The sequence below is a fragment of the Oryx dammah genome, unplaced genomic scaffold (assembly GCF_014754425.2).
Source record: "Oryx dammah isolate SB20612 unplaced genomic scaffold, SCBI_Odam_1.1 HiC_scaffold_19, whole genome shotgun sequence".
NCBI classification, from domain to species: domain Eukaryota; kingdom Metazoa; phylum Chordata; class Mammalia; order Artiodactyla; family Bovidae; genus Oryx; species Oryx dammah.
Window position 1 is genome coordinate 21371670 of NW_024070203.1, and position 23365 is coordinate 21395034.

At 41.1% G+C, this 23365-nt stretch overlaps 1 protein-coding gene across 2 annotated transcripts in view; it reads left to right on the forward strand.

The window, feature by feature from the left end:
- The window catches only part of DNAAF11 (dynein axonemal assembly factor 11), a 72747-nt gene that overhangs the window by 13362 nt on the left and 36020 nt on the right, over positions 1 to 23365 (forward strand). For both annotated transcript variants that reach the window (XM_040262115.1, XM_040262116.1), the window contains exons 3-6: positions 5896 to 5973; positions 13687 to 13859; positions 16910 to 17136; positions 22530 to 22721. In XM_040262115.1, the coding sequence (XP_040118049.1) occupies positions 5896 to 5973; positions 13687 to 13859; positions 16910 to 17136; positions 22530 to 22721 (670 nt within the window). The remainder of the gene's footprint in view (positions 1 to 5895; positions 5974 to 13686; positions 13860 to 16909; positions 17137 to 22529; positions 22722 to 23365) is intronic.

Genomic DNA, 23365 nt, shown 5'->3' on the forward strand with positions numbered 1-23365 from the left:
TCCAGACAGGCTGGCGGTGGAGTCGGGGGTAGGTTCTGCTTGGTGTGGCTCCAGGGGTCACCTGAGGACTGTCCAGGGTCTGTTAAAATGGGGCCAGGGCCTCACCCCAGACTTACTGACTCAGAGCCTGAGAGGATGCATTCCCAGAATCTCCGTTGGTCACAGTTTCCCCATGAGCCTCAGGCCTGGCCAGAAGTTGAAAGCCTCAGGGTGGCCTGAACTAGGGGGTGGGTTTGTTCAGTTTAGTCACTCAGTCATGTCTGATTCTTTGTGACCCCATGGACTGCAGCACACCAGGCTTCCCTGTCCATCACCAACTCCTGGAGTTTGTTCAGACTCATGTCCATCCAGTGGGTGATGCCATCCAGCCATTTCATCCTCTGTCATCCCCTTCTCCTGCCTTCAGACTTTCCCAAGAGTCAGGGTCTTTTCCAGTGAGTCAGTTCTTCGCATCCGGTGGCCATAGTACTGAAGTTTCAGCTTCACCATCAGTCCTTCCAATGAATATTCAGGACTGATTTCTTTTAGAATTGACTGGTTTAATCTGGAAGTCCAAGGGACTCTCGAGAGTCTTCTCCAACACCACATTCAACAGCATCAGTTCTTCAGTGCTCAGCTTTCTTTATGGTCCAACTCTTACATCCACACATGACTACTGGAAAAACCATAGTTTTGACTATATGGATCTTTGTCGGTAAAGTATGTCTCTGCTTTTTAATATGCTATCTAGGTTGGTCATAACTTTACTTCCAAGGAGCAAGCTTCTTTTAATTTCATGGCTGCAGTCACCGTCTGCAGTGATTTTGGAGTCCAAGAAAATAAAGTCTGCCACTGTTTCTACTGTTTCCCCATCTGTTTACCATGAAGTGATGGGACCAGATGCCATGATCTTAGTTTTTTGAATGTTGAGTTTTAAGTCAACTTTTTCACTCTCCTCTTTCACTTTCATCAAGAGGCTTTTTAGTTCCTCCTTGCTTTCTGCCATAAGGGTGGTGTCATCTGCTTATCCAAGGTTATTGATATTTCCCCCTGCATTCTTGATTCCAGCTTGTGCTTCATCCAGCCCGGCATTTCTCATGATATGCTCTGCATATAAGTTAAATAAGCATTATTTTGCCAACAAAGTTCAAGGCTATGGTTTTTCTAGTAGTCATGTATAGATGTGAAAGTTGGACTATAAAGAAAGCTGAGCACCAAAGAATTGATGCTTTTGAACTGTAGTGTTGGAAAAGACTCTTGAGAGTCCCTTGGACTGCAGGGCGATCCAACCAGTCCATCCTAAAGGAGATCAGTCCTGAGTGTTCGTTTGAAGGACTGATGTTGAAGCTGAAACTACAATTCTTTGGCCACCTGATGCAAAGAGCTGACTCATTGGAAAAGACCCTGATACTGGGAAAGATTGAAGGCAGGAGGAGAAGGGGACAACACGAGATGAGATGGTTGGATGGCATCACCGACTCAATGGACATGAGTTTGGATAAACTCCAGGAGTTGGGGATGGACAGGGAGGCCTAGCGTGCTGCAGTCCATGGGGTCACAAAGTGTCAGACACGACTGAGCAACTGACCTGAACTGAACTCCACATATAAGTTAAATAAGCAAGGTGACAGCTTTGATGTACTCCTTTCTCAATTTGGAACCAGTCCATTGTTCCATGTCCAGTTCTAACTGTTGCTTCTTGACCTGCATACAGATTTCTCAGGAGGCAGGTCAGGTGGTCTTGTATTCCCATCTCTTAAAGAATTTTGCACAGTTTGTTGTGATCCACACACTCAAAGGCTTTAGCATAGTCAATGAAACAGAAGTAGATCTTTTTCTGGAATTCCCTTGCTTTTTCTATGATCCAGTGGATGTTGGCAATTTGATTTCTGGTTCATCTGACTTTTCTAAATCCAGCTTGAACATCTGGAAGTTCTCGGTTCACATACTGTTGAAGCTTCACTTAGAGAATTTTGAGCATTACTTTGCTAGCGTGTGCAATGAGTGCAATTGTGCAGTGGTTTGAACATTCTTTGGCATTGCCTTTCCTTGGGACTGGATTGAGAAGTGATCTTTTGTAGTCCTGTGGCCACTGCTGTGTTTTCCGAATCTGCTGGCATGTTGAGTGTAGCACTTTCATAGCATCATTTTTTAGGACTTGAAATGGCTCAGCTAGAATTCCATCACTCTACTAGCTTTGTTGGTAGTGATGCTTCTTAAGACCCAGTTGACTTTGGACTCCAGGATGTCTGGCTCTGGGTGAGTGATCATACCATCATGATTATCTGGGTCATTGAGATCTTTTTTGTATAGTTCTTTTGTGTATCCTTGCCGTCTCTTCTTAATATCTTCTGCTTCTGTTAAGTCCATTCCGTTTCTGTCCTTTTTTCAGCCCATCTTTGCATAAAATGTTCCCTTGGTATCTCTAATTTTCTTGAAGAGATCTCTAGTCCTTCCCATTCTATTGTTTTCCCCTATTTCTTTGCTTTGATCACTGAGGTAGGCTTTTTTAATCTCTCCTTGCTATTCTTTGGAACTCTGCATTCAGATCGGTATATCTTTCCTTTTCTCCTTTGCCTTTTGCTTCTCTTCTTTTCTCAGCTATTTGTAAGACCTCCTCAGACAACCGTTTTGCCTTTTTGCATTTCTTCTTCTTGGGGATGGTTTTATTCACTACCTCTTGTACAATCTTATGAACTTCTGTTCATAGTTCCTCAGGTACTCTGTCTTTCAGATCTAATCCTTTGAATCTATTTGTCACTTCCACTGTATAGTCATAAGGGATTTGATTTAGATCATACATGAGTGGTCTAGTGGTGGTTGTCCCTACTTTCTTCCATTTAGTCTGAATTTGGCAATAAGGAGTTCATGATCTGAGCCACAGTTAGCTCCTGGGGATGGATTTGTAGGTCTGGTTGTATAAAGCCTTTGGGTGGGAACTGATCCCAGGATGGTTTGGCCTAGAACAGTAACCCCCTGTTCCAGGCACTCAGGAAGCTCTGTATATTTTTCCTTATAGAGATGTGTGTGTGTGTGTGTGTGTGTGTGTGTGTGTGTTTTCTGATCAGTTTGGCCCATTGTCCTTGATTTAATTTAATCTAGGAAACCCTTACAAAACAAATCTTAACTTTTCTTCTACCAGTTAGCATTCAGAGGTTATACAGTTTAGCATTTAGAGGGTTATACATATAACAAAAATGGAGAAGGAAAGGTATTTTACTGTGCAGTTTTAACAATGATAACTTTATGTATTTCTGTTTGGGGTATGGACTCTATTACAATCTTTGGCACCTCAGTTCAGTTCAGTTCAGTTCAGTTCAGTTCAGTTGCTCAGTCGTGTCCGACTCTTTGCAACCCCATGAATCGCAGCATGCCAGGCCTCCCAGTCCATCACCAACTCCCGGAGTTCACTCAAACTTATTCCCATTGAGTCGGTCATGCCATCCAGCCATCTCATTCTCTGTTGTTCCTTTCTCCTCCTGCTCCCAATCCCTCCCAGCATCAGGGTCTTTTCCAATAAGTCAACTCTTTGCATGAGGTGGCCAAATTATTGGAGTTTCAGCTTCAGCATCAGTCCTTCCAATGAACACCCAGGACTGATCTCCTTTAGGATGGACTGGTTGGGTCTCTTTGCAGTCCAAGGGACTCTCAAGAGTCTTCTCCAATACCACAGTTCAAAAGCATCAATTCTTCAGCACTCAGCTTTCTTCACAGTCCAACTCTCACATCCATGCATGACTGCTGGAAAAACCATAGCCTTGACTAGACGGACCTTTGTTGGCAAAGTAATGTCTCTGCTTTTGAATATGCTATCTAGGTTGGTCATAGCTTTCCTTCCAAGGAGTAAGCGTCTTTTAATTTCATTGCTACAGTCACCATCTGCAGTGATTTTGGAGCCCCCCAAAATAAAGTCTGACACGGTTTCCACTGTTTCCCCATCTATTTCCCATGAAGTGATGGGACCAGATGCCATGATCTTCATTTTCTGAATGTTGAGCTTTAAACCAATCCTTTCACTCCCTTCTTTCACTTTCATCAAGAGGCTTTTTAGTTCCTCTTCACTTTCTGCCATAAGGGTGGTGTCATCTGCATATCTGAGGTTATTGATATTTCTCCCAGCAATCTTGATTCCAGCTTGTGCTTCTTCCAGTCCAGCGTTTCTCATGATGTACTCTGCATAGAAGGTAAATAAGCAGGGTGACAATATACAGCCTTGGCGTACTCCTTTTCCTATTTGGAACCAGTCTGTTGTTCCATGTCCAGTTCTAACTGTTGCTTCCTGACCTGCATATAGGTTTCTCAAGAGGCAGGTCAGGTGGTCTGGTATTCCCATTTCTTTCAGAATTTTCCACAGTTTATTGTGATCCACACAGTCAAAAGCTTTGGCATAGTCAACAAAGCAGAAATAGATGTTTTTCTGGAACTCTCTTGCTCTAGAGCTCTACAAATCTCTGACGATCAAATACTCGGATATTGGTTTGAAACTCTTGTCAGCATCAGTATCGCTTAGGATGGTATAATTGCTGAGAGAAGTTTTTTGTTCAAAAATCCTCATTTAAAAAAATGAGTAAACTGAGGCTCGGAGAGGTGAATTTTTATTCTCAGGTCTATGGGAACAAATATGAGATATTTATAAATTTTAGATGAATATTGATGATGATAAAGGTGATGGTTATAAATCATCATATTTGACTGTCATAATATCCCTGGAAAATGGTGCAGAGGAAGTGTTGAATGAGCCTGCCCTGATGCATATTTCTTAGCAGGATTTTCTGTATTCCTGTCATCTTAGAAAGGACTCTCCTTTAAAAGTGCAATGTAATGATTTAGTGCCAGGCTCTGCAGTCAGATTTCCTGGCTCTGCTACTTAACCTTGAATAACTGGATTAATTTTCTGCACCTTGATGTTCTCATTTGTATAAAGGAGACAACAGTTTTTACTTCATAGGGTTATTAGGAAGATTAAATGAGATAATATGCAGAATGCTTAGAAAATTGTGTGGCTTGTCATAAGCACTCAGCAGTGTAAGCTATGGTGTTATTTAAGCTGTATTTAAAGGGCCCCACCCTCAAGAGATTCCTTGACTTATTTATGCTTTTGTTTTGCCTACATGGGCTTACATATTTATTTAAAACCATAATCCTATATCAGAATGATTTTGACTTCAAGCAAAGGAAAACACAACTCAAAGTGACTTAGCAGTGAGGAACTCTATCCTCTAACCCAACTGTTAAGGCTAGAGACAGTCCAGTCTCCAGGGTTGGTTGGTCGGTTCGTTCTCTCTGCTGCACCAGCCACTGTGGGCTTCATCCTACAGCTGATTCCTTCAGCTTTGCAAGATGACTGTGAGTCAGTAAAGATAGTGTTTCCATTCTCACCTGAAAAATCCCATGGACAGAAGAACCTGGCAGGCTACAGTCCAAAGGGTTGCAAAGAGTCAGACAAGACTGAGCAACTGAGCAAACACACAGTAAAAAGAGGAAGGAAATTCACAAGCATGAAATACAGGCCATTCCTTCTCATCTGATCAGGAGTACAGGGTGTGCATGCCCTCTTCTGTACCACAGTTGCCAGGAGACTGCCCTGGGCAGGTTGACTTAAGCCTGGGCTCCCGAGCTGTCACTACCAAGGAACATGGGATTGCCATGCACTTGGCCTGCTTGCTTAAGCCTAACCCCAGAGTTAGGGCTGGGTAGAGATGTGAGCAGAACTGGGTTCCCTCAGGAAAAACAGAGGGAGAAGTGGATGCTGAGTAGGCAACCAACCATGTCTGATATACAATACAGGTTTGGGAAAGCAACATGATTTTGGATAACCATAATGATTCTTAGATTCTTGTTGTCATTTTCATAACAGATTATGTAAAAATGTCTTTTATCTCGAGGTTAACTAATTCCATTATTTGTATGTTTCAGAAAATGTTAGCAAACTCAAGAAACTTGAATATTTGAATTTAGCTTTAAACAACATTGAAAAAATTGAAAATCTGGAAGGTAAGAACTTTATTCTAATAATGTATCAGTAATTAAAATTGATATTTAAAATTAGACTTAAACAGTATTGCTTAAATAGTAGGTAGACTTTTCAAATTAACATTTTTACCTCAGTCTTATATTTGTCATTCTCGCTGGACGATAGTAAGATACATAAATTCAAAAGTGGAAGTCGCTTTGGCCCCTTCCTAACCCAGCTTCCTTCCCCGAGTCAGGGGTATTAACCCTCTGGTGTATAGAAGGTGATTTTACTACATTTTGCTTTGTATCAACGGGCTCATGCTGTGAATATTGTTTTCAAAATGAATTTCTTCCATGAAATTGCCTGGTTTTTCTGATATCCAGGAAAGGTGGGGAGGCCTGTGTAATGGAGTGATTGTAGACTGAGTTATCCAACCATTGATCTGCAGATAGACACTCGGGTGGTTCCAGTGTTTTGCTCTAACAGCGTGGCTGCGATGAGCATCTTTCTACATTGCACTCTGTGTCCACGTGTAAAATTTTTTCTAGGGTAGACTCTCAGAAATAGAATTCCTTGGTTTTAACATGCATAGTTTTGGAAAATATTGTTCTCCAAAAAGGTTGCATTGATTTCCACTTGTACTGGTGGTCAGTGTGAATACCCATTTTACCCCCCAGCTTCACTAATGCTTTTTATAAGCAGTCTTTTCTTAATGATCAGAAGACGTTGTTCTCTAGCAAATTTTAAAATTTGTACCTCACTTATTATTATTGATCTTCCATATAACCTTTCAGATATTTGTTGAATATTTATATTTTTTCTTCTGTGAATAACTGTTTCATAACTTTTGGCCATTTTTTCTACTGATTTTTCTTCATATGCTCTTATACATTCCAGATATTAATACCTTGTTATATATGTTATAAATCTTTTCTCTTGAGTCTGCTACTTTTGTTTCTATCAAGATGCTGGTATTGTTCAGAAGTCTTATTTTTGAAATGGGTATACTCCAATTTATCAGTCTTTTTCTTTCTTCTTTATGATTTCTGAATATAAATATATTCCATAAAATTTCGAAGTATAATAATGTCATTCTTTCCATTTAATCTCTCTAATGTACTTCAGATTTATCATGCAAATGTTTATAAATGGAAATATTTGGACCACTTAGTACTTTGAAATTTGAGATCTAATTTATGTAACAGTCTATGGGGTCACAGAGCCAGACATGACTTAGGAGCTGCACAACAACATAAAATTCACTGTCTGAAAATACATGATTCAGTGATTTTCAGTATATTTGCAAGGTTGTGGACCCATCATCACTATCTAATTCTGGAGCATTTTCATCACCCTCAAAGAAATTCCCATATTCATTAGCACTCACTACCCATTCACTTCTATCCTAGCCCCTAACGACCCCTCATCTGCTTTCTGCCTCCATAGATTTTCCCATCCTGAACATGTCCTGTAAGTGCAATCAAACAACATATGGACAATATTTGTTCTTCTCACTTCTTAGCTTAATGTGTCCAGGGTCCATCCATGTTTTAGGATGCATCAGTACTTAATCCTTTTAAGGGCTGAATGATATTCTAATAATGATAATAATATTCCAGATAATAATGATATTCAATAATATTCCAATATGGATACACCTTATTTTGTTTACCCTGTTCATTAGCTGATGCATATTTGAATTGTGTCCACTGTTTGCTTGTTATCAGTATAGCCTCTGTGAACATTAATGTACAAGTTTCTGCATAAACATATGTTTTCTATTAATTTAGTATACCAGGGCATGGAATTGCTGGGTCATATGGTAACTCTGTGCTTAATTGTATTTTCAGGAACTGCCAAATGTTTTCCAAAGCAATCACACCATTTGCCATTCCCACTAGCAGTTTATGAGGGCTCCAGTTTCTCTACATCCTGATGAAAACTTGTCATTTTCTGTTTTTATTTATTTATTTTTGTAGCAGCCATTCTAGTGGGTGTGGAGTGGTATCTCATTGTGGTTCTGATTTGCATTCACCTAATGACTAATGAGTTTGGGCATTTTAAAAAATATGCTTATTGGCCATTTGTGTGTCTTCCTTGGAGAAATCTTTATTCAAAATCTTTGCCCATTTTCTAACCAAGTTATTTGTTGTTCGACTGTTGAATTGTAAGACTCATTTTTATGTTTTGAATGCTAGAGTCCAATCAAATAAATGACTTGTTGATATATTCTCCCATTTGGTGTTCTTTGGAACCCAGTGGTTCTTTCTTCTTAAATAACTTTATTGAGGCTTAACTGATGTACAGAACTCTACATGTGTTTAATGTATACCTTTGTTGAGTTTGGCCCTATGCACACACACATGAAACCCTCAATCAAGGCAACAGGCCTGTCCATCACCTAGTTCCTCTGATTTCCCCTAGAACCTCCTTTAATCTCGTAGAACCTCCTACTAGATTGATCTTCCATGTCGCTTCACCTGTACCCCTTATTTAAACCGCGTTGTCTTATTCTATGTTCTGGGAGGTTTCCTGTGTTACTTTGGAGGCTTCTATTTTGTGCTGTTATTTTCTCCCCCTCAGTGTCTAGTGACACTCAGTGTCTGCTGGAACCACAGAGGGTTTGCTTGGTTAGGTACCCGTGTGGGCTTCCTCTGCAGTTGTGAGGCTGTGTTTCTACATCCAGCCTCCTGCCTGGCTGGCAACACCACGTGGACTCAGTGCAGGTGGGCAGGGGCGTGGAGCAGGCAAGCTGCTCGCCCCACTCTCCTCCCATCTGCCAAGAGCTAAAATTAGGAGGACATTGGTTAGGTTATGTTGGACTTTAGCCTATTTGTCTCACAGTGTCAACATTGGTATTTCAGTGGCCATCAAGGTTGTATATCAATAAAGACATAAATATTCGTCATACATTTTTAATGTTCATCCTCAAAACCTACAGTGTCATCACTAAGAAAGCCCCCAAACCATCATCAGTGCTGAAGCTGAGATGCTTCTTTCCATCACTCGCATCTTTCTGCCTTAGGAATGGGGCCTTTGCTCCGTCTCAGATACCACTCTCCAGCCTGGTTACCATAGTCTCATGTGAACGCATGAAATAACAAAATCTGCCTTATATCTATGTTCTGTAGTAGTGAAGTGTCAGTCTATGATGTCAGAGAAAGAATTTAAACTCCCCCTCTCAGTTGGCTTGTCCAGGGCTTGTTCTTTTCCTTAGCAAAGAATCCGAAAGAAGGTGGAGAGTTCTGGGTTTTGCGGTATGTGTTGGCCACAGACCACTAGAGGGCAGCATTGTCAGTACTGTCTTTGAGCTTTGGGAGCTTGGTCCGTAGTGGACACTTCCTCGTTTGGTGCTCTGCCTTCCAGCTGTACTACAGATGCACTGGGCTCAGGGTTGCTTGGGGAGCTGGGCAGTAGGGAGGGATGGGTGCCTTATCTTTTGGCAAATGTGTACTTTTTGTTTAATTTAAATGTTTGAGGTAGAGAGGAGGGTGTATATACTCAGCTCACCTACTTGAGTCAATCTCAGTGTAATCTTAAACATAAGCTGGATTTTTGTTTGTTCGTTTTCAAACCGTAACTGTATCCCTTTTTCTTTTTTTCTTATTGTGGATTCACCAGGATAGAATCAAGTGCCTATTTTTTTCCATTGCTCCTCCTCACCCACCCTAACCTGGGAAGACAGGAGGGGCTTCTGTGAGTGTAAGCTCTCCCCCTTGGGAAATCACCGAGTTGGTTTCAGTGACATTCAGACCCCTGTGGACCATTAAGCTGGATCTTCTCAGCACAGAGGATAAAGGGTGGGACTCAGTAAAGGCAGGGGTACCCTAACTCCAAAGAGGAGGTTTTCTCTGGCTGGCTAGTTCAGCAGGAATTGTTCTTTCAAATGGCAGATGTGGCTTAATTGCTTATGTGTAAGCCTAGCAGAAGAAAAATTAAGATTCATCACTTTGAAAAACATAATGAACATTTGGAGGGTTCTGCATCTACAAAATTACAGCAAAATCCAAAAATTATCTGAATTTTTTAGTTTGCTGGAGTCTTCCAAATGTCAGTCTTTTCTTATATGGAAGAAAATATAGTGAAAATATCTCTCAAGTGTCCTAAAGTAAACTTAAATACCAGGCAACCTGTATCTTAAGTCAGACTACCCCAGATATATCCTTTACACTTCACAAAATCCATCTAACTTTTTTTCTTTTTGCTAATATAAAGAAATCTAAAGGCACAGAGATATAAACTTAATTATATTTTTTGTCTACTTTCATAATCCTTTTTCCTATAGTGGCTGAGTTCACATTATTATGATTTAATGACTGAATTATCAAGTATATTGATGTGTTTTAAATAACTTTATGTTTTGGCACTTGAGGTGTTTTTAATTTTGTTTGCTCTTGTGAATAAAACTGTTCTGAACAGTTTTGTACAAATTACCTGTTCCCAGTTGATGTATTTGACCAGGACCTTTTCCTCCCCAATGAAATTCTGGATCAAGAGGGGAAAAAAGCACCTAAGAGCCTATCTTCTGTATTGATAGGTTGAATGCTGAAAAAATATATATTTTTTATATGATAACCTTGCCAATATATTTAAAATTAAGTTTTGAAGATAAGAAGTTACTGAGTCTCTTTCACCTATGTAGCTGAATCTCAGATATATAAAAGTGTTGAGTTGTTCTTGTGTATTTTAGATATTCATCTTTTTAATAATTCATATTTTACCTTAGTAATATAACACAGTGATATCGAAGTGTATCACAGTGTATCAAAGTGATACAGTCTGATACAAAGTGAAACAAATCATATCTAATACAAAATGGTGATGACATCAATAAACTCTAGACTTAAAGAAGGCAGAAAAGCTGTTTTGAGGAGTAGAAAGTGAGAGAAAATGTGGAGAATTCAGTCTGGACATGTTGAATGTGGAGTATCTTGCAGACATGTAGAAACAGGAGTGTGATGTTCAGTTGGATGGTCAGGTATGGGTTTCTTGCTTGGGAGTCGTCAGAATCTGGGCTTAGTAAAACCAGTGAACATGACTGTTGTCATCAGGACCATAAGGAGAGGGGAGTATTGGGTCATTGATGGAAATCTGGGTTATATCCCCACTGATGGGGTGGAAAAGCCTGTAAAAGATCAAGAGGAATAAATGACATTATAAAGGAGAAAGTAGTATCCCTGTTTCAAGACAGTTGGAGGATCTAAGGGAGAGTCCATGATCGGTCCCATCCTATGCAGCAGACTCTTCGGGTGACATAGTGTGTTGAGGAGGGTCTGTTAGATCTGTCAGTGGGATGGTCTTGGGTCACCTTTAGAGGAGCAAGTCTACCAGAAGAGTAGAATGTTGGGGGTGGATGCCAGCTACTGTGGCCAGAGCCCACGGGGATTGAGATAGAAGAACCAGTGGATGTGGAGTCAGGATGGCTTGCGATGTCTCAGCAGGCATTGCCTACCTCTGAGTTCTGCCCACCTCTCTAGATTCACTTCTTGGTGCCTTTGCACATTAAAAAATTTTTTTTCTGCAGTTTTCTTCTTTTTTTTTCCACACTGTACATAAGTTTAAAGTGAAATACCATGGGTATTTTTTTATCACTTTATCCTGAAGACCTGGGTCAGCAACTTATACATAGGTACCCAGTAACTTCTGAATAGATGGATGGATGAATAGAGAGTAAGAATCTATATCTGGAAGTGTTAAGTTAGAACTAACTTATTTGGAAGAGACTGGCTTTGGGTATGACTAGAGAGGAGGGACATGTGGGATTCTAGACAAGGTGGAGACAGGTGCTAGGATCAATAAGGGGGCGAGAACACTATCATTCAGTGGGATTGGCTCCATCATACAGCCTTTAGAAATGAGAAGCACCTTGCCATCAGCGACACGATTGCCGAGCTCTGAACCAATCTGAATTCTGATTGAATTCAGAACCAATCTGGTTCATATTGGTGAAGTTAATATAAGATATCAGGAACTGAAGTTTACCCTAAGTTTTATAGCCACAAAACAATGACAGAAAAGCAGTGTATAGTCAGGAAGCCTGTAGGAAAAGTGGAGTATGTAGAAGTTTGAAGAAATGAGCACAGAGCAAGGTAGAACTGGGTTGTCAGCTGGCAATGGTTCTCTAGATATTGATGCCTACCAAATCTGCCATATTAATCCAGCACCTGTGAGCCGGTCACATGCGGAGACAGCCTTATGTGAACCTCTCCCACAGGGCTGCCGTACAAATGAGGTCAGCTCTTCTTTGGCTGGTAGTGAGGAGCGGTAAACTCACTGCCTGCGGAAACTGTAGGCACGTGTGTTAAGAAGCCACATGAGAAGCAAACAGGTGATAACTGGGCTGGTTTTCATCCTGCTGCTGCTGCTGCTGCTAAGTCACTTCAGTCGTGTCCGACTCTGTGCGACCCCATAGATGGCAGCTCACCAGTCTCCCCCGTCCCTGGAGTTCTCCAGGCAAGAACACTGGAGTGGGTTGCCATTTCCTTCTCCAGTGCGTGAAGGTGAAGTCGCTGAGTCATCTCTGACTCTTAGTGACCCCGTGGACTGCAGCCCACCAGGCTCCTCCATCCATGGGATTTTCCAGGCAAGAGTACTGGAGTGGGGTGCCATCGCCTTCTCCAGTTCTCATCCTAGCTCATGGTTATCAAATCTTCCTAAGTGGCAGGCACTGTGCTAAATACTTCACAGGAATCATCTTTTATTGTCTTCATAAGCATCTCTGAATCGGGTACCAATACTATTATAATTGCAGACAAGAAGACTAAGGCTTGTGACTTTTGCAAAATCACATAGCAAGGATGTGTCAGAGTTAGTACTTGAACTCAGGTCTGTCGAATTCCACTGAGTCCCTGAATTCCCTCAGGGAATTCCACTCCTAACTAAGTGTTCATGGAATTCAGATGAAAGGAGTCAATTCAAACTTGAAATTGATTCAAATTTCTATATCATCTGGCTATCTCTGCAATAAAGTTGGGTGGGTCACATTTACTACAGAGTCTGCTCAGTGACTTATCCTTTTTTCTGGCATCCCTCTGAGGACCACACCCGTATTCGTTCCATTTGTTCACACCTTCGGTTCAGTGCTCGGTGGTCTTGGAGCCACTGTGTCTCTTGTGTGACTTTATAAAGATGAATTCTAAGGCTTGATTTTATGGAATGCCTTCTGTCTGGGGGATTCCCGCCATCACCCTTTGCGTTGAGATGAGTCCTAACCACTGTACCTGGTAAAATTCTCAGGCCCACAGATTCCAGTGCCTTCTTTAAAGGGACATTTGTTCTGATGCAGCGCCCACCCCAGCAGCAGCTTATACCTGACCTTCTTCACCCCAGTTAGTAACTGAATCCAAATGTCAACAGCCCAGAGTTTGCAGATGTGGGCAAGAAGAGGATTTCCTGCGACCTGAGGGACTCAGGGATTGAAAGTAAAGGGAAACACAGAAAAGTGGATCAAGACTAAGCCTTTTTTTTTTTAACATTAAAAATTTTTATTTATTTTAATTGGAGGACAATTACTTTACAACATTGTGATATTTTTTGCCATACATCAACATGAATCAGCCACAGTCATGCATATGTCCCCTCCCTCTTGAACTGCCCCCCCACCTCCCTCCCCACCCCATCCTTGGTCAGCAGTGCAATTAGTGAACAGACTTCAAATACCTGCAGCTGTTACTTCTGTGATGTGCTACTGTACACATTTTAGTGCCTGGGTGATTTTTCGGGCTTTGCTTTCTTTTCCTTTCTCCCACCAGGCTGTGAAGGGCTGACAAAGCTTGACTTGACGGTGAATTTCATCGGAGAGCTGAGCAGTGTTAAAACCCTTCAAGGCAACATCCACCTGAAGGAACTCTTCCTCATGGGAAACCCCTGTGCTGACTTTGACGGCTACAGACAGTTCGTGGTGGCAACTCTTCAGCAGCTAAAGGTATGCTTTATCTCCATGATATGAAATTCTCAGAAAAAATGAAAACAAGCAACTATACAGTGATTCCTGATTTATTCCCAGCGTTTTCAGAGAATGTGTTGTTTCAGAGAATGGAATATTCCAGAAAAATCCAAATAAATTCTTTGGCTCACTGAACTTTAAAAAAAAATTTAATAACTATAATAAAGTTTGGAAAAATAAACGGGCATATTTTTTTCCTTTCTCATTCAGAACGCACAGAGTTGAACTGAGCTTTCTTGATGAGTTCAAGTCATTGTTATAGAGGGCGTCCATTATTACTAAGAGCTCACCAAAAGCTCAGGGCTTTTGAGTTGGCTACGTGGGCTCTGTCCCTGGGTCAGGAAGATCCCCTGGAGGAGGGCATGGCAACCCACTCCAGTATTCTTGCCTGGAGAATCCCATGGACAGTGGGGCCTGGGTGGGCTACAGTCCATGTGGTCGCATAGAACTGGACACATCTGAGTGAGTTCATACTGGTAAACTCCTGTGCCTTTTTTTTAACTCTATTACTTTTTATTAACTCACTTGCTATGTTAATTCTCAAGCTCTTGTGTGCTTTGGAATACTTAGACAGGGTTCATGTTCACTGCCCCCCGCCCCCGCCGTCCCCCTGCCCAAGTACCCCATTCGGTAGGCCTGAAGGCCACCCAAGAGTTTGCATTCAGAACAGGCTCTCAGGTGACTCTGATGCCACTGGTCCAGGGACCTCATTCGAGAACTGCTGCTCTGTGTGTTAATCTCTTCTGCCGCATCTCCCCATGTCTGATGATTTTGCAAACCAGGAAAAAACACACGGTTTCTAGACAAATCCTACACCTGAAAACATTTAAGTAGTACTATTAATGTTTATGTGTTATAACTCCAAGAGCTCCTGACCTACATGTGTTGGTCTGAAACCTCTCGACTTCTCTGGTAAAGTGTAGAACTGTTCTCCGTACACAGAGGGCAAGGAGAGGCCAGAGAAAGGGGCAGCCTCTCTGGAGACAGACTGGCAGGCGGTGGGTCTAATAAGCAAGGAAGCTTCCTTACCAAGCTTGTTCTGGGCAACAAGATGAGTAGGGCTCTGCACCCACCAGCTAGACTCTCACAGGTTTGTAGAGAGGCCTTAACTGGGTTCAGTCCAGAGGGTCTCAACCGAACCTTCCTCTCTCAAGGCTGTGCCCCTGGAACAGCTCCTAGTGTGGGAACAATGAGCAGAACATACTTTGCAGGACAGGGGAGGGGTGAGGAGCCTGTGATCGCCCAGGTCCAGCTCGCCGGCCAGCAGTCACATCCTCTCAGTGACCCGCGCCCCCAGCAGCGGGAGCAGCATTTTGCCTCAGCACAGAGAACGTATGAAGGCCCTGGCTTTCTCCCAGGCCTTGTCCTCCATCCTCAGAGGACATTTGTGTTTAGACTGCTGTCTTTTATGTATGCAAAATTGCTGGATTAATAGAATACATTTTTTTCCCCAATGTAAAATGTCTTTGATTAAAAGAATAAGCGACTCAGATAATTGAATCTAAAACATATATTTAGAATGAGTGATATAGTAGCTCAGACATTGTCCAGGCCCGTCATCATTGTACAAGCACTTCCTGAAAAAATGAACAGATGAGAAGCAGAATTTTAGAGACAGGGATGCTATGTGCCCTCTCCCAGGAAGGGTGTGAGGCCATCAGCCCAGCTGGGGCTGGTCAGCCCCACAGTGTCGGGCTAGGGTTGTGTGAGCCACCAGACAGGAGCCTGAATCATGGGTCAGGGCTGTTCCAGGGGCTTGGCACACAGCATCTCTGATGCTCCTGGACCCTTGCAGGGAGATGATTAGAAGCATCCTGAGATGAGGAAGGCTGGCCTTGGAAAGCTGGGGCTCCTTGTTTAAGGTGACACCCCTGACAAGTGGCCCCAGTGGGATTTGAGCCTAAAAGCCCACCATTCTCACAGTAACCACACTCCCTGCTTCTCTCTGGGTTAATGTGCAGGCCTCAAGTCAAGTCTTTCCTTCCAGAAAGACTGTTGTGACTCAGCTGCTACAACAGGCAACAGCCTCTCTTTGAAAAATGGTACTCATAAATGTGTTTACTAGTATTTAAAAATAGGCTGATAAACTTCAGAATCTTTTTTTTTTTTTAATTGGGGGAAAATTGCTTTACAATGTTGTGTTCCTTTCTGCCCTACAACACCGTGAGTCAGTCATAATCAGTCATCCCCCCCCACCCCGTGGGCCTCCCTGCCACATCCCTTCCCACCCCTCTAGGTCATCACGGAGCACTGAGCTGAGTGCCCTGTGCTGTCTGCAGCTCCCCACTGGCTCCCCACTGGCTGGCTGTATATACCGTGGTGGATGTGTGTCAGTACGACCCTCTCAGTCCATCCCACCCGTACCGTCCCCCAGCGTGTCCGCAAGTACATTCTGTACATCTGTGTCTCCATTCCTTCCTGCAAATAGATTCATCAGCACATACCATTTCATTGAAAGCTTGTTATCTACTTTGACAAGAGTTGACCTAACAGATGGCCTTATTTCCTAGGGCTATGATAACAAAGTTCTACAAACAGGGTAGCTTGAACATCAGGAATTTATCTCATTGTTCTGAAGGCTACAAGTTGTAGATCAAGGTGCGGGTTGGTTCCTGGGCCCACTTGCGTTAGAGCTCAGTTTTGTGTAATATACAAGGCCCTTTCTCATAGAGAGCATTTGGGACTTCACCTGAGATATTGAAATTCTTAACACAATGAGCAGTTACAAAATTAATGTATTTTGAGAGCCTGTCATTAATAATCAGTTTCCACAGAAGACCTCCTTATTGTTATTACCAGTAAAGATGCTTTGTAAACTATATTAATTGTGTGAAGTAAAACACTGGTTTAGATCAAAGTTCCTGAAATTTCCCATTAATTAAGTTTGCTTTCAACTCCGTATCACTAAGGTGTATTATTGATTATTTCTAGTCTTGCAAGTAAAATCCTCTTGGGGCTGATTCAGATTGCAGCTTTTGGATAAATGCACTGTGCTGGCTGGTTTTTTGTTGTTGTTGTTGTTGTTCCAGTGGTTGGATGGTAAAGAAATCGAGCGTTCAGAAAGGATTCAGGCATTACAGAACTTCCCAGTAGTTGAACAACAAATCAGAGAGCAGGAGAAAGCTTACTGTCTTAAGCGAGCCAAGGACAAGGAAGAGGCTCAGAGGAAACTGAAGGAGGAGGAAAGCAAAGGCGAGATGGGGAGAATTCACACAGGCTCTGACGGACACCGGCACGTGGACATCAGTGCTCCCCTGTGGGTAAATGGAGTGTCCTTTCTGGTTAACTCATGTTAAGAGCAAAACTTATGTTAAAAAGGTCTCTTCTCAAGGTGTTTACAGTGCTACTTGGAGTCCAGTGATTGATTTGAAGAATAAATTATGATGTGAATTTTGGGGAAGACCATGTATGATCATCCCATTGTTTGTGACCATTTGGTGAGGTTTTCTTCCCTTGTGGGGGTGGAGGGGGGAGCCTTTATAAACTAGCAGCTTTAATTGTCATCTAAAATTATCCTCAGACAAATCTCTCTGATGCACAGGAAAGCTGAAATAGCAGGTGTACTTTGATTTATAAAGTAGGAATATTTTAGAAAAGTTAAATGCAAATCATGTTATTATACATTGAGCAATTTTAATTGCATAAGATGTTCTGTTTTGTGAATTATATAATGAATGCATTTTTAATGTGATTAATATGCCCCTAATTGGTCGTTTTTACAAACATGAATTTTTCATGCTTGCTTATTTTGAGGGAATTGCAACTGTACTCAGTTGATTTGATTCCATACAATGAAATCTTTCAATATTTTAATAACAGAATCTCTTAAACTTGGGAAAATAATAATTATAATGTATTTCCGATATACATAAATGTTAAAAAAATTAAGTAGGCAGCTATAGCTATTGTATGCGCCACCACCCACACTTATTAAATGTTAATAGTTGGCATGTTTGCCTTTTTTTGTAAATAAGTAGAATATCAGTAGAGAAGCTCCTTCAGTGTTTCTCCCCCATCCCTCTCCTCCTTTCTTCCTGTGGCATCCACCATCCTAAAGTCAGTACTTTAGTAGTGTTTGGTATAGTGTTGATCCCACTGTATTATCATATATTTACCCACATAATTATGTAGTACTTAATAGTGCTTAACCAGGAGCAGTTTTATGGTTTTTTTTTTTTTTAGCATGAATGATATCTTTCTACAGCTTTGCTTTTCATTCAGTATTATGTTTTTGCTCTTTACACATATGAAGACACATAAGACAAGTTCATTCATTCTAGCTGTGGAATAAAATTCCATCAACTGAATAAATCACAATTTATCCCAGAGCAGGCATTCAAAATATTTGATAGTGAATAATTCTTTGGCCCCGACAGATCAGAATAAGCACCAGCTCCAGCAATCTGTGGCCCTAGTTTGAGAACATAGGAAGGAAGGAAGGAGGAAGAGAAGGAGGAAAGGAGTGAGGCAGGAGGAGGGTCAGCTGAAGATCAGCCCTGATGCAGCCATTCCTCATTGGGTGGCTGTGTAAGTGGTTTTCCATTTCTCTTTTTTTTCACACAATGGTGCACATGTCTCCTTGTGCAAGTATGGAAGTTTCTGTAGTATATATTCAGCAGTGACATTGCTGCATATTAATTGTAAACATCTTTTCAACTTTATATGCATTGCCCAATTGTTTTTTAAAGTGTACTAATTTAAACTCATATATCAGCAGTGTTGGAGAGTTCCTAATCTTTTGTCAATACTAGATAATGTGGTTTTTAAAACATTGGCCAGTCACGTTGGTTGTTAAATAGCATCTCATATTCTAATTTGCATTTCTAGAAGTAAGAGTGAGTTTCAGTATCTTAAATGTCTTCTTATATGTTTATTAGCTATTTAGATTTCTTCTGTTCAGGACTTCCACCTATCTTAAATATGTTATAAGATTTTTTTCTTACTAATTTATAGCTCTTTTGTATTCTAGATGAAATTCTTTAGTGGTTATGAGGTTTGCAAATACCTTCTTGCAGTCTGTCTGTGACATGTCTTTAATTTCAATAAGTGCTTTTGTTTTCTAGAATTTAGACATATTAATGTAGTTAAATGTATACATTTTGATTTTATGAAAATTTTAAATATCCCAATGTCATATCTATCTATCCAGGGTTAACTTTTGGGGTAGGGTGCTAGTCATTTCCCGCACAGGATTGTCTGTTTCAGCCCCATTTATTAAAGTGCCATTCTTTTCCCGGATTATATTCCCTGCTCTTGTGATTCATGGGCCCATTTCTGGGCTCCCTATATTCTCCCATGGGAGTACTGCCACATGGTTTTAATTTCTATAAATCTTGATTTTTGCTAGGAGATAATCTCCTGTTTCAAAATCATCTTGATACTTCTCATCTCTTTTTTACTCTTTTGTGAGAATTTTAGAGTTAGGCGTTCAAACTCCCCCCAAATCCCTAGTGTAATTTTGATTGAAATTGCATTGAGTTTATATGTTCATAAGGGGAAAGTTGACACCTTCAGGACATTGATTCTTTCCTTGCTGAACTTTGGGATGTGAAGTGAAGTGAAGTCACTCAGTCGTGTCCGACTCTGTGACCCCATGGGCTGTAGACTACCAGGCTCCTCTGTCCATGGGATTTTCCAGGCAATAGTACTGGAATGGATTGCCATTTCCTTTTCTAGGGGATCTTCCCAACCCAGGGATCGAACCCGGGTCTCCTGCATTGTAGACAGACGCTTTACCATCTGAGCCACCAGGGAAGTCTAACTTTGGGATAGTTCTATTTATTTAGACCTTCAGAATTCTTCAGTAAGTTTTTATAATTTTCTCTTTAAAGATTTTACACTATTTCTTATTAGATTTATTTCCAAGTGTCTTGTAGAATGGGATTTTAAAGATTGATTTGTTATTGGGTCTTTCTGATGTATATAGAGGCAAATAGTATTAAGAAATCTTGGTGGCGCCAGTGGTAAAGAATCTGCCTGCCGATGCAGGAGGCATAAGAGGCACAAGTTCGATCCCTGGGTCAGGGGATCCCCTGGAGAAGGGAACGGCTACCCACTCCAGTATTCCTGCCTGGAGAATCCCATGGACAGAGGAGCCTGAAGGGCTACAGTCCTCAGGGTCACACAGAGTTGGACATAACTGAGGCAACTTAGCACGCATGCAGTCTTGCTGAACTTTTTAAAAAGATGCAGGGGTCAGTCTGTAGGTTATCCTGTATTTTCTACTTAGAAAAAACACATTAAAAAAAATAGCAACTTGAAAAAATTTTCCAATCCTTCTACCTCTGCTTTTTATTTTTTTATGCTAAGCCTCCAGTAATGGGTGGAATAGCAACAGTAAGAATGGGTATCTGTATCTTGTTCCTGACTTTTAAAAGAATGTTGCCAATTCATCATCATTAAGTATAGTGATTCCTGTGAGGCTTCTGAAGAGTTGAGTTAGTTTCCTTTTATTCCAAGTTGATGAAAAGCTTTTATCATCATGGATACTAGGTGTTTGTTAAATGCTTTTTCTGTATCTATTGAGATGAGCATGTTTTTCTGTTGATGTGTTGAATTAACATTGATAGATTTTTCAAAATTAAACCATCCTTGAATTTCTAGAATAAACTCACCTTGTCCATATTTTATTTTCAGTTTTTTATTGAAGTATAGCTGATTGACAGTGTTGTGTAGTTTTAGGTATATAGCAGAGTGATTCAGTAATGTGTGTGTGTGTGTGTGTGTGTATGTTCTTTTTCAGATTATTTTCCATTATAGGTTATTACAAGATATTGAATATAGTTCCCTGTGCTACACAGTAGGTCCTTGTTTATCTATTTTATATATAATAGTATGCATATGTTAATCATATGCATAACTCCTAATTTATCCCCCACCCCACCTTTCCCCTCTGGTTACCATAAGTTTGTTTTCTGTGTCTGTGAGTCTGCCAAACAAAAATTCTTAATGAGAATGAAACTAGCGATTTCAGTGATGGTTAACTAAAATCTTGTAGAATATTATAGATTCCCCCCCTTTCTTTTCAATACCATAAAGAACAACGGCTATATGACAAAGCATTTATTTTCAGTAATTTGCACTATTTTGTTTATTAAACTGTCTAGTTGCATTTTACAATGCATAAGGTGTTTAAGCAGAATTTTACTGTATATTCTGTTTGTACTCTTTAAATTTCATATTTTGGTCTGTCCTTTTGAAAAGCATTTTATTTGAAGGTCAACTAAATGAGCATTTTGTGTTATCTCATTTCAGTAACAAGAATAATAACTAAATCTAACATTTAATGAGTCCTTACCATTTGCCGTCCAGGTACTAAAGGCTTCTTGTACTTGTTTTCATTTCATATCATTTTGTAACAGTCAAATTCTAGGGAGAGGTGAGGGGGGAGAGCCTATACCTGTTGTGTACTGCTCGAATGACATCCTTTTCTCTCTCTGGAACAGTCTTCTGTCTCTCTGGCACCTGACACACAGAAATACATTCAATAAATACTAGCTGAATCCTTGCTGAATAAATGTTGACTGTCATAGAATAATTATTTGATGCCTTATGGAGACATCGTTTAATTCTCTGACAGTCCACAAAACATGAATGAAAAAGAGAGCATTCCCACACTGTTTTTGTTTAGTCACTCAGTTGCATCTGACTCTGTGTGACCCCATGGACTGTAGCCCACCAGGCTTCTCTGTCCATGGGATTTCCCAGGCAAGAATACTGGAGTGGGTTGCCATTTCCTTCTCCAGGGGGTCTTCCTGACCCAGGTATCAAACCTGTGTCTCCTACATTGGCGGGTGGATTCTCTACCACTGAGACACCAAGGAAGCCCTTACCATATAAAGCTACAAAACCCAAAGTCATCCATGAAAATGGAGTAGATAGAGGCCGTACCATGGGCAATGTCATATAGCCCACTGAAGAATTTTAGAGATAGAGAATCATTAAAGAACCTGGAATGTGCTTAGTTGCTCAGTTGTGTCTGACTGTTTGAGCCAGGTTCCTCTGTCCATGCGATTCTCCAGGCAAGAATACTGGAGTGGGTTGCCATGCCCTCCTCCAGGGGATCTTCCCAACCCAGGGATCGAACCCAGGTCTCCCACACTGCAGGCAGATTCTTTACTGTCTGAACCACCAGGGAAGCCCCTAAAGAACCTGGAAGACATGATCAAATTTTTAAGAAAGTTTCCTCTGGGAGCAGTGTGAAGGATGAAATTGAAGGGTGCAAGACTGAAAGATTGATAACCAAGGCCCAGTGGTCCCTGAGTTTGTCTCATCATCAGAACCTCTGATGACATATTGTAAAGCAAGAGTCCTAGGCACCCCTCCAAACTGACTGGATAGACTCTGGTGGGAGCCTAGAAATCCGTACTGTGTATGAAGCTCCCCAGATGACTCATATCAGCCCAGTCTATGAGCCCTTGAATCTGATTACTGCGGCATCCCTGGTGGTGGGTAAGGTGGGCCTGTCCCAGCTGTGGCATTAATTTCTCCAACTTGGCTCAGATAGGCTTTCTTTCAGACACAGTTTGCTATTCAAAGCTAAGAAGATAATGTATTTTTTTTTTAAAAAAAAGGTATTGCAGGGGCAGTGTTCAGGATGAAACTCAGATGTCCATTATTGGTCTTGATCTGTCCTGTGTTTGTCCCTAGTCCATCTTCTGAAGAGAGTAAAGACTACATCCAGGCACCAGAAACACAAGAGAGGCAATGTAAGGGGAAGGACTTAGATGACAGAGAAGACGACCTGGAATTCTGGAATAAGCCCTCTTTGTACACTCCTGAATCTAGATTGGAAACTCTGAGACATATGGAAAAACAGCGGAGAGACCAAGAAAGATTAAGGTATTCCATTTTTTCCTATCATCAAGAGTGATAGAATATATTTTCATGATTGCACGTTGTTTTATCCATCATCTGTGTTAAATCTGTGCTAGCTATCACACACAGACTTTGCTTTTCCTAATTTCAGCTTTTTGTTGACATGTATCTACTAACATTTATTAATATCAGACTACCTTCTTTAGGTTGTTGTGAATCATGGCATTTTAGGTAGAGTTTTGTTTGTATGTCTCTAGCTTTTTAACAGCTTTAAACATGTCAAATAGTATGGCCTGGTTTAGAGATCCTAGTCCTCCAAGTCATTCTGTTCAGGTGCTATGTCTATCCCATCTAATGAGTTTCTGAGATGTTTGCCCTTAATTGTCCAGGGTTATGAAAAACAAGAGCTTCCCTGATAGCTCAGTTGATAAAGAATCCGCCTGCAATGTAGGAGACCTGGGTTCGATCCCTGGGTTGGGAAGATCTCCTGGAGAAGGGAAAGGCTACCCACTCCAGTATTCTGGCCTGGAGAATTCAATGGACTGCATACAGTCCATGGGGTCACAGGGAGTCAGACACGACTGAGCGACTTTCGCTTCACTGTGGAGAACAATGTAGCTCATGGAAACATGAACTTAATTGGACCTGGCAACCCAGTTACAATGCAG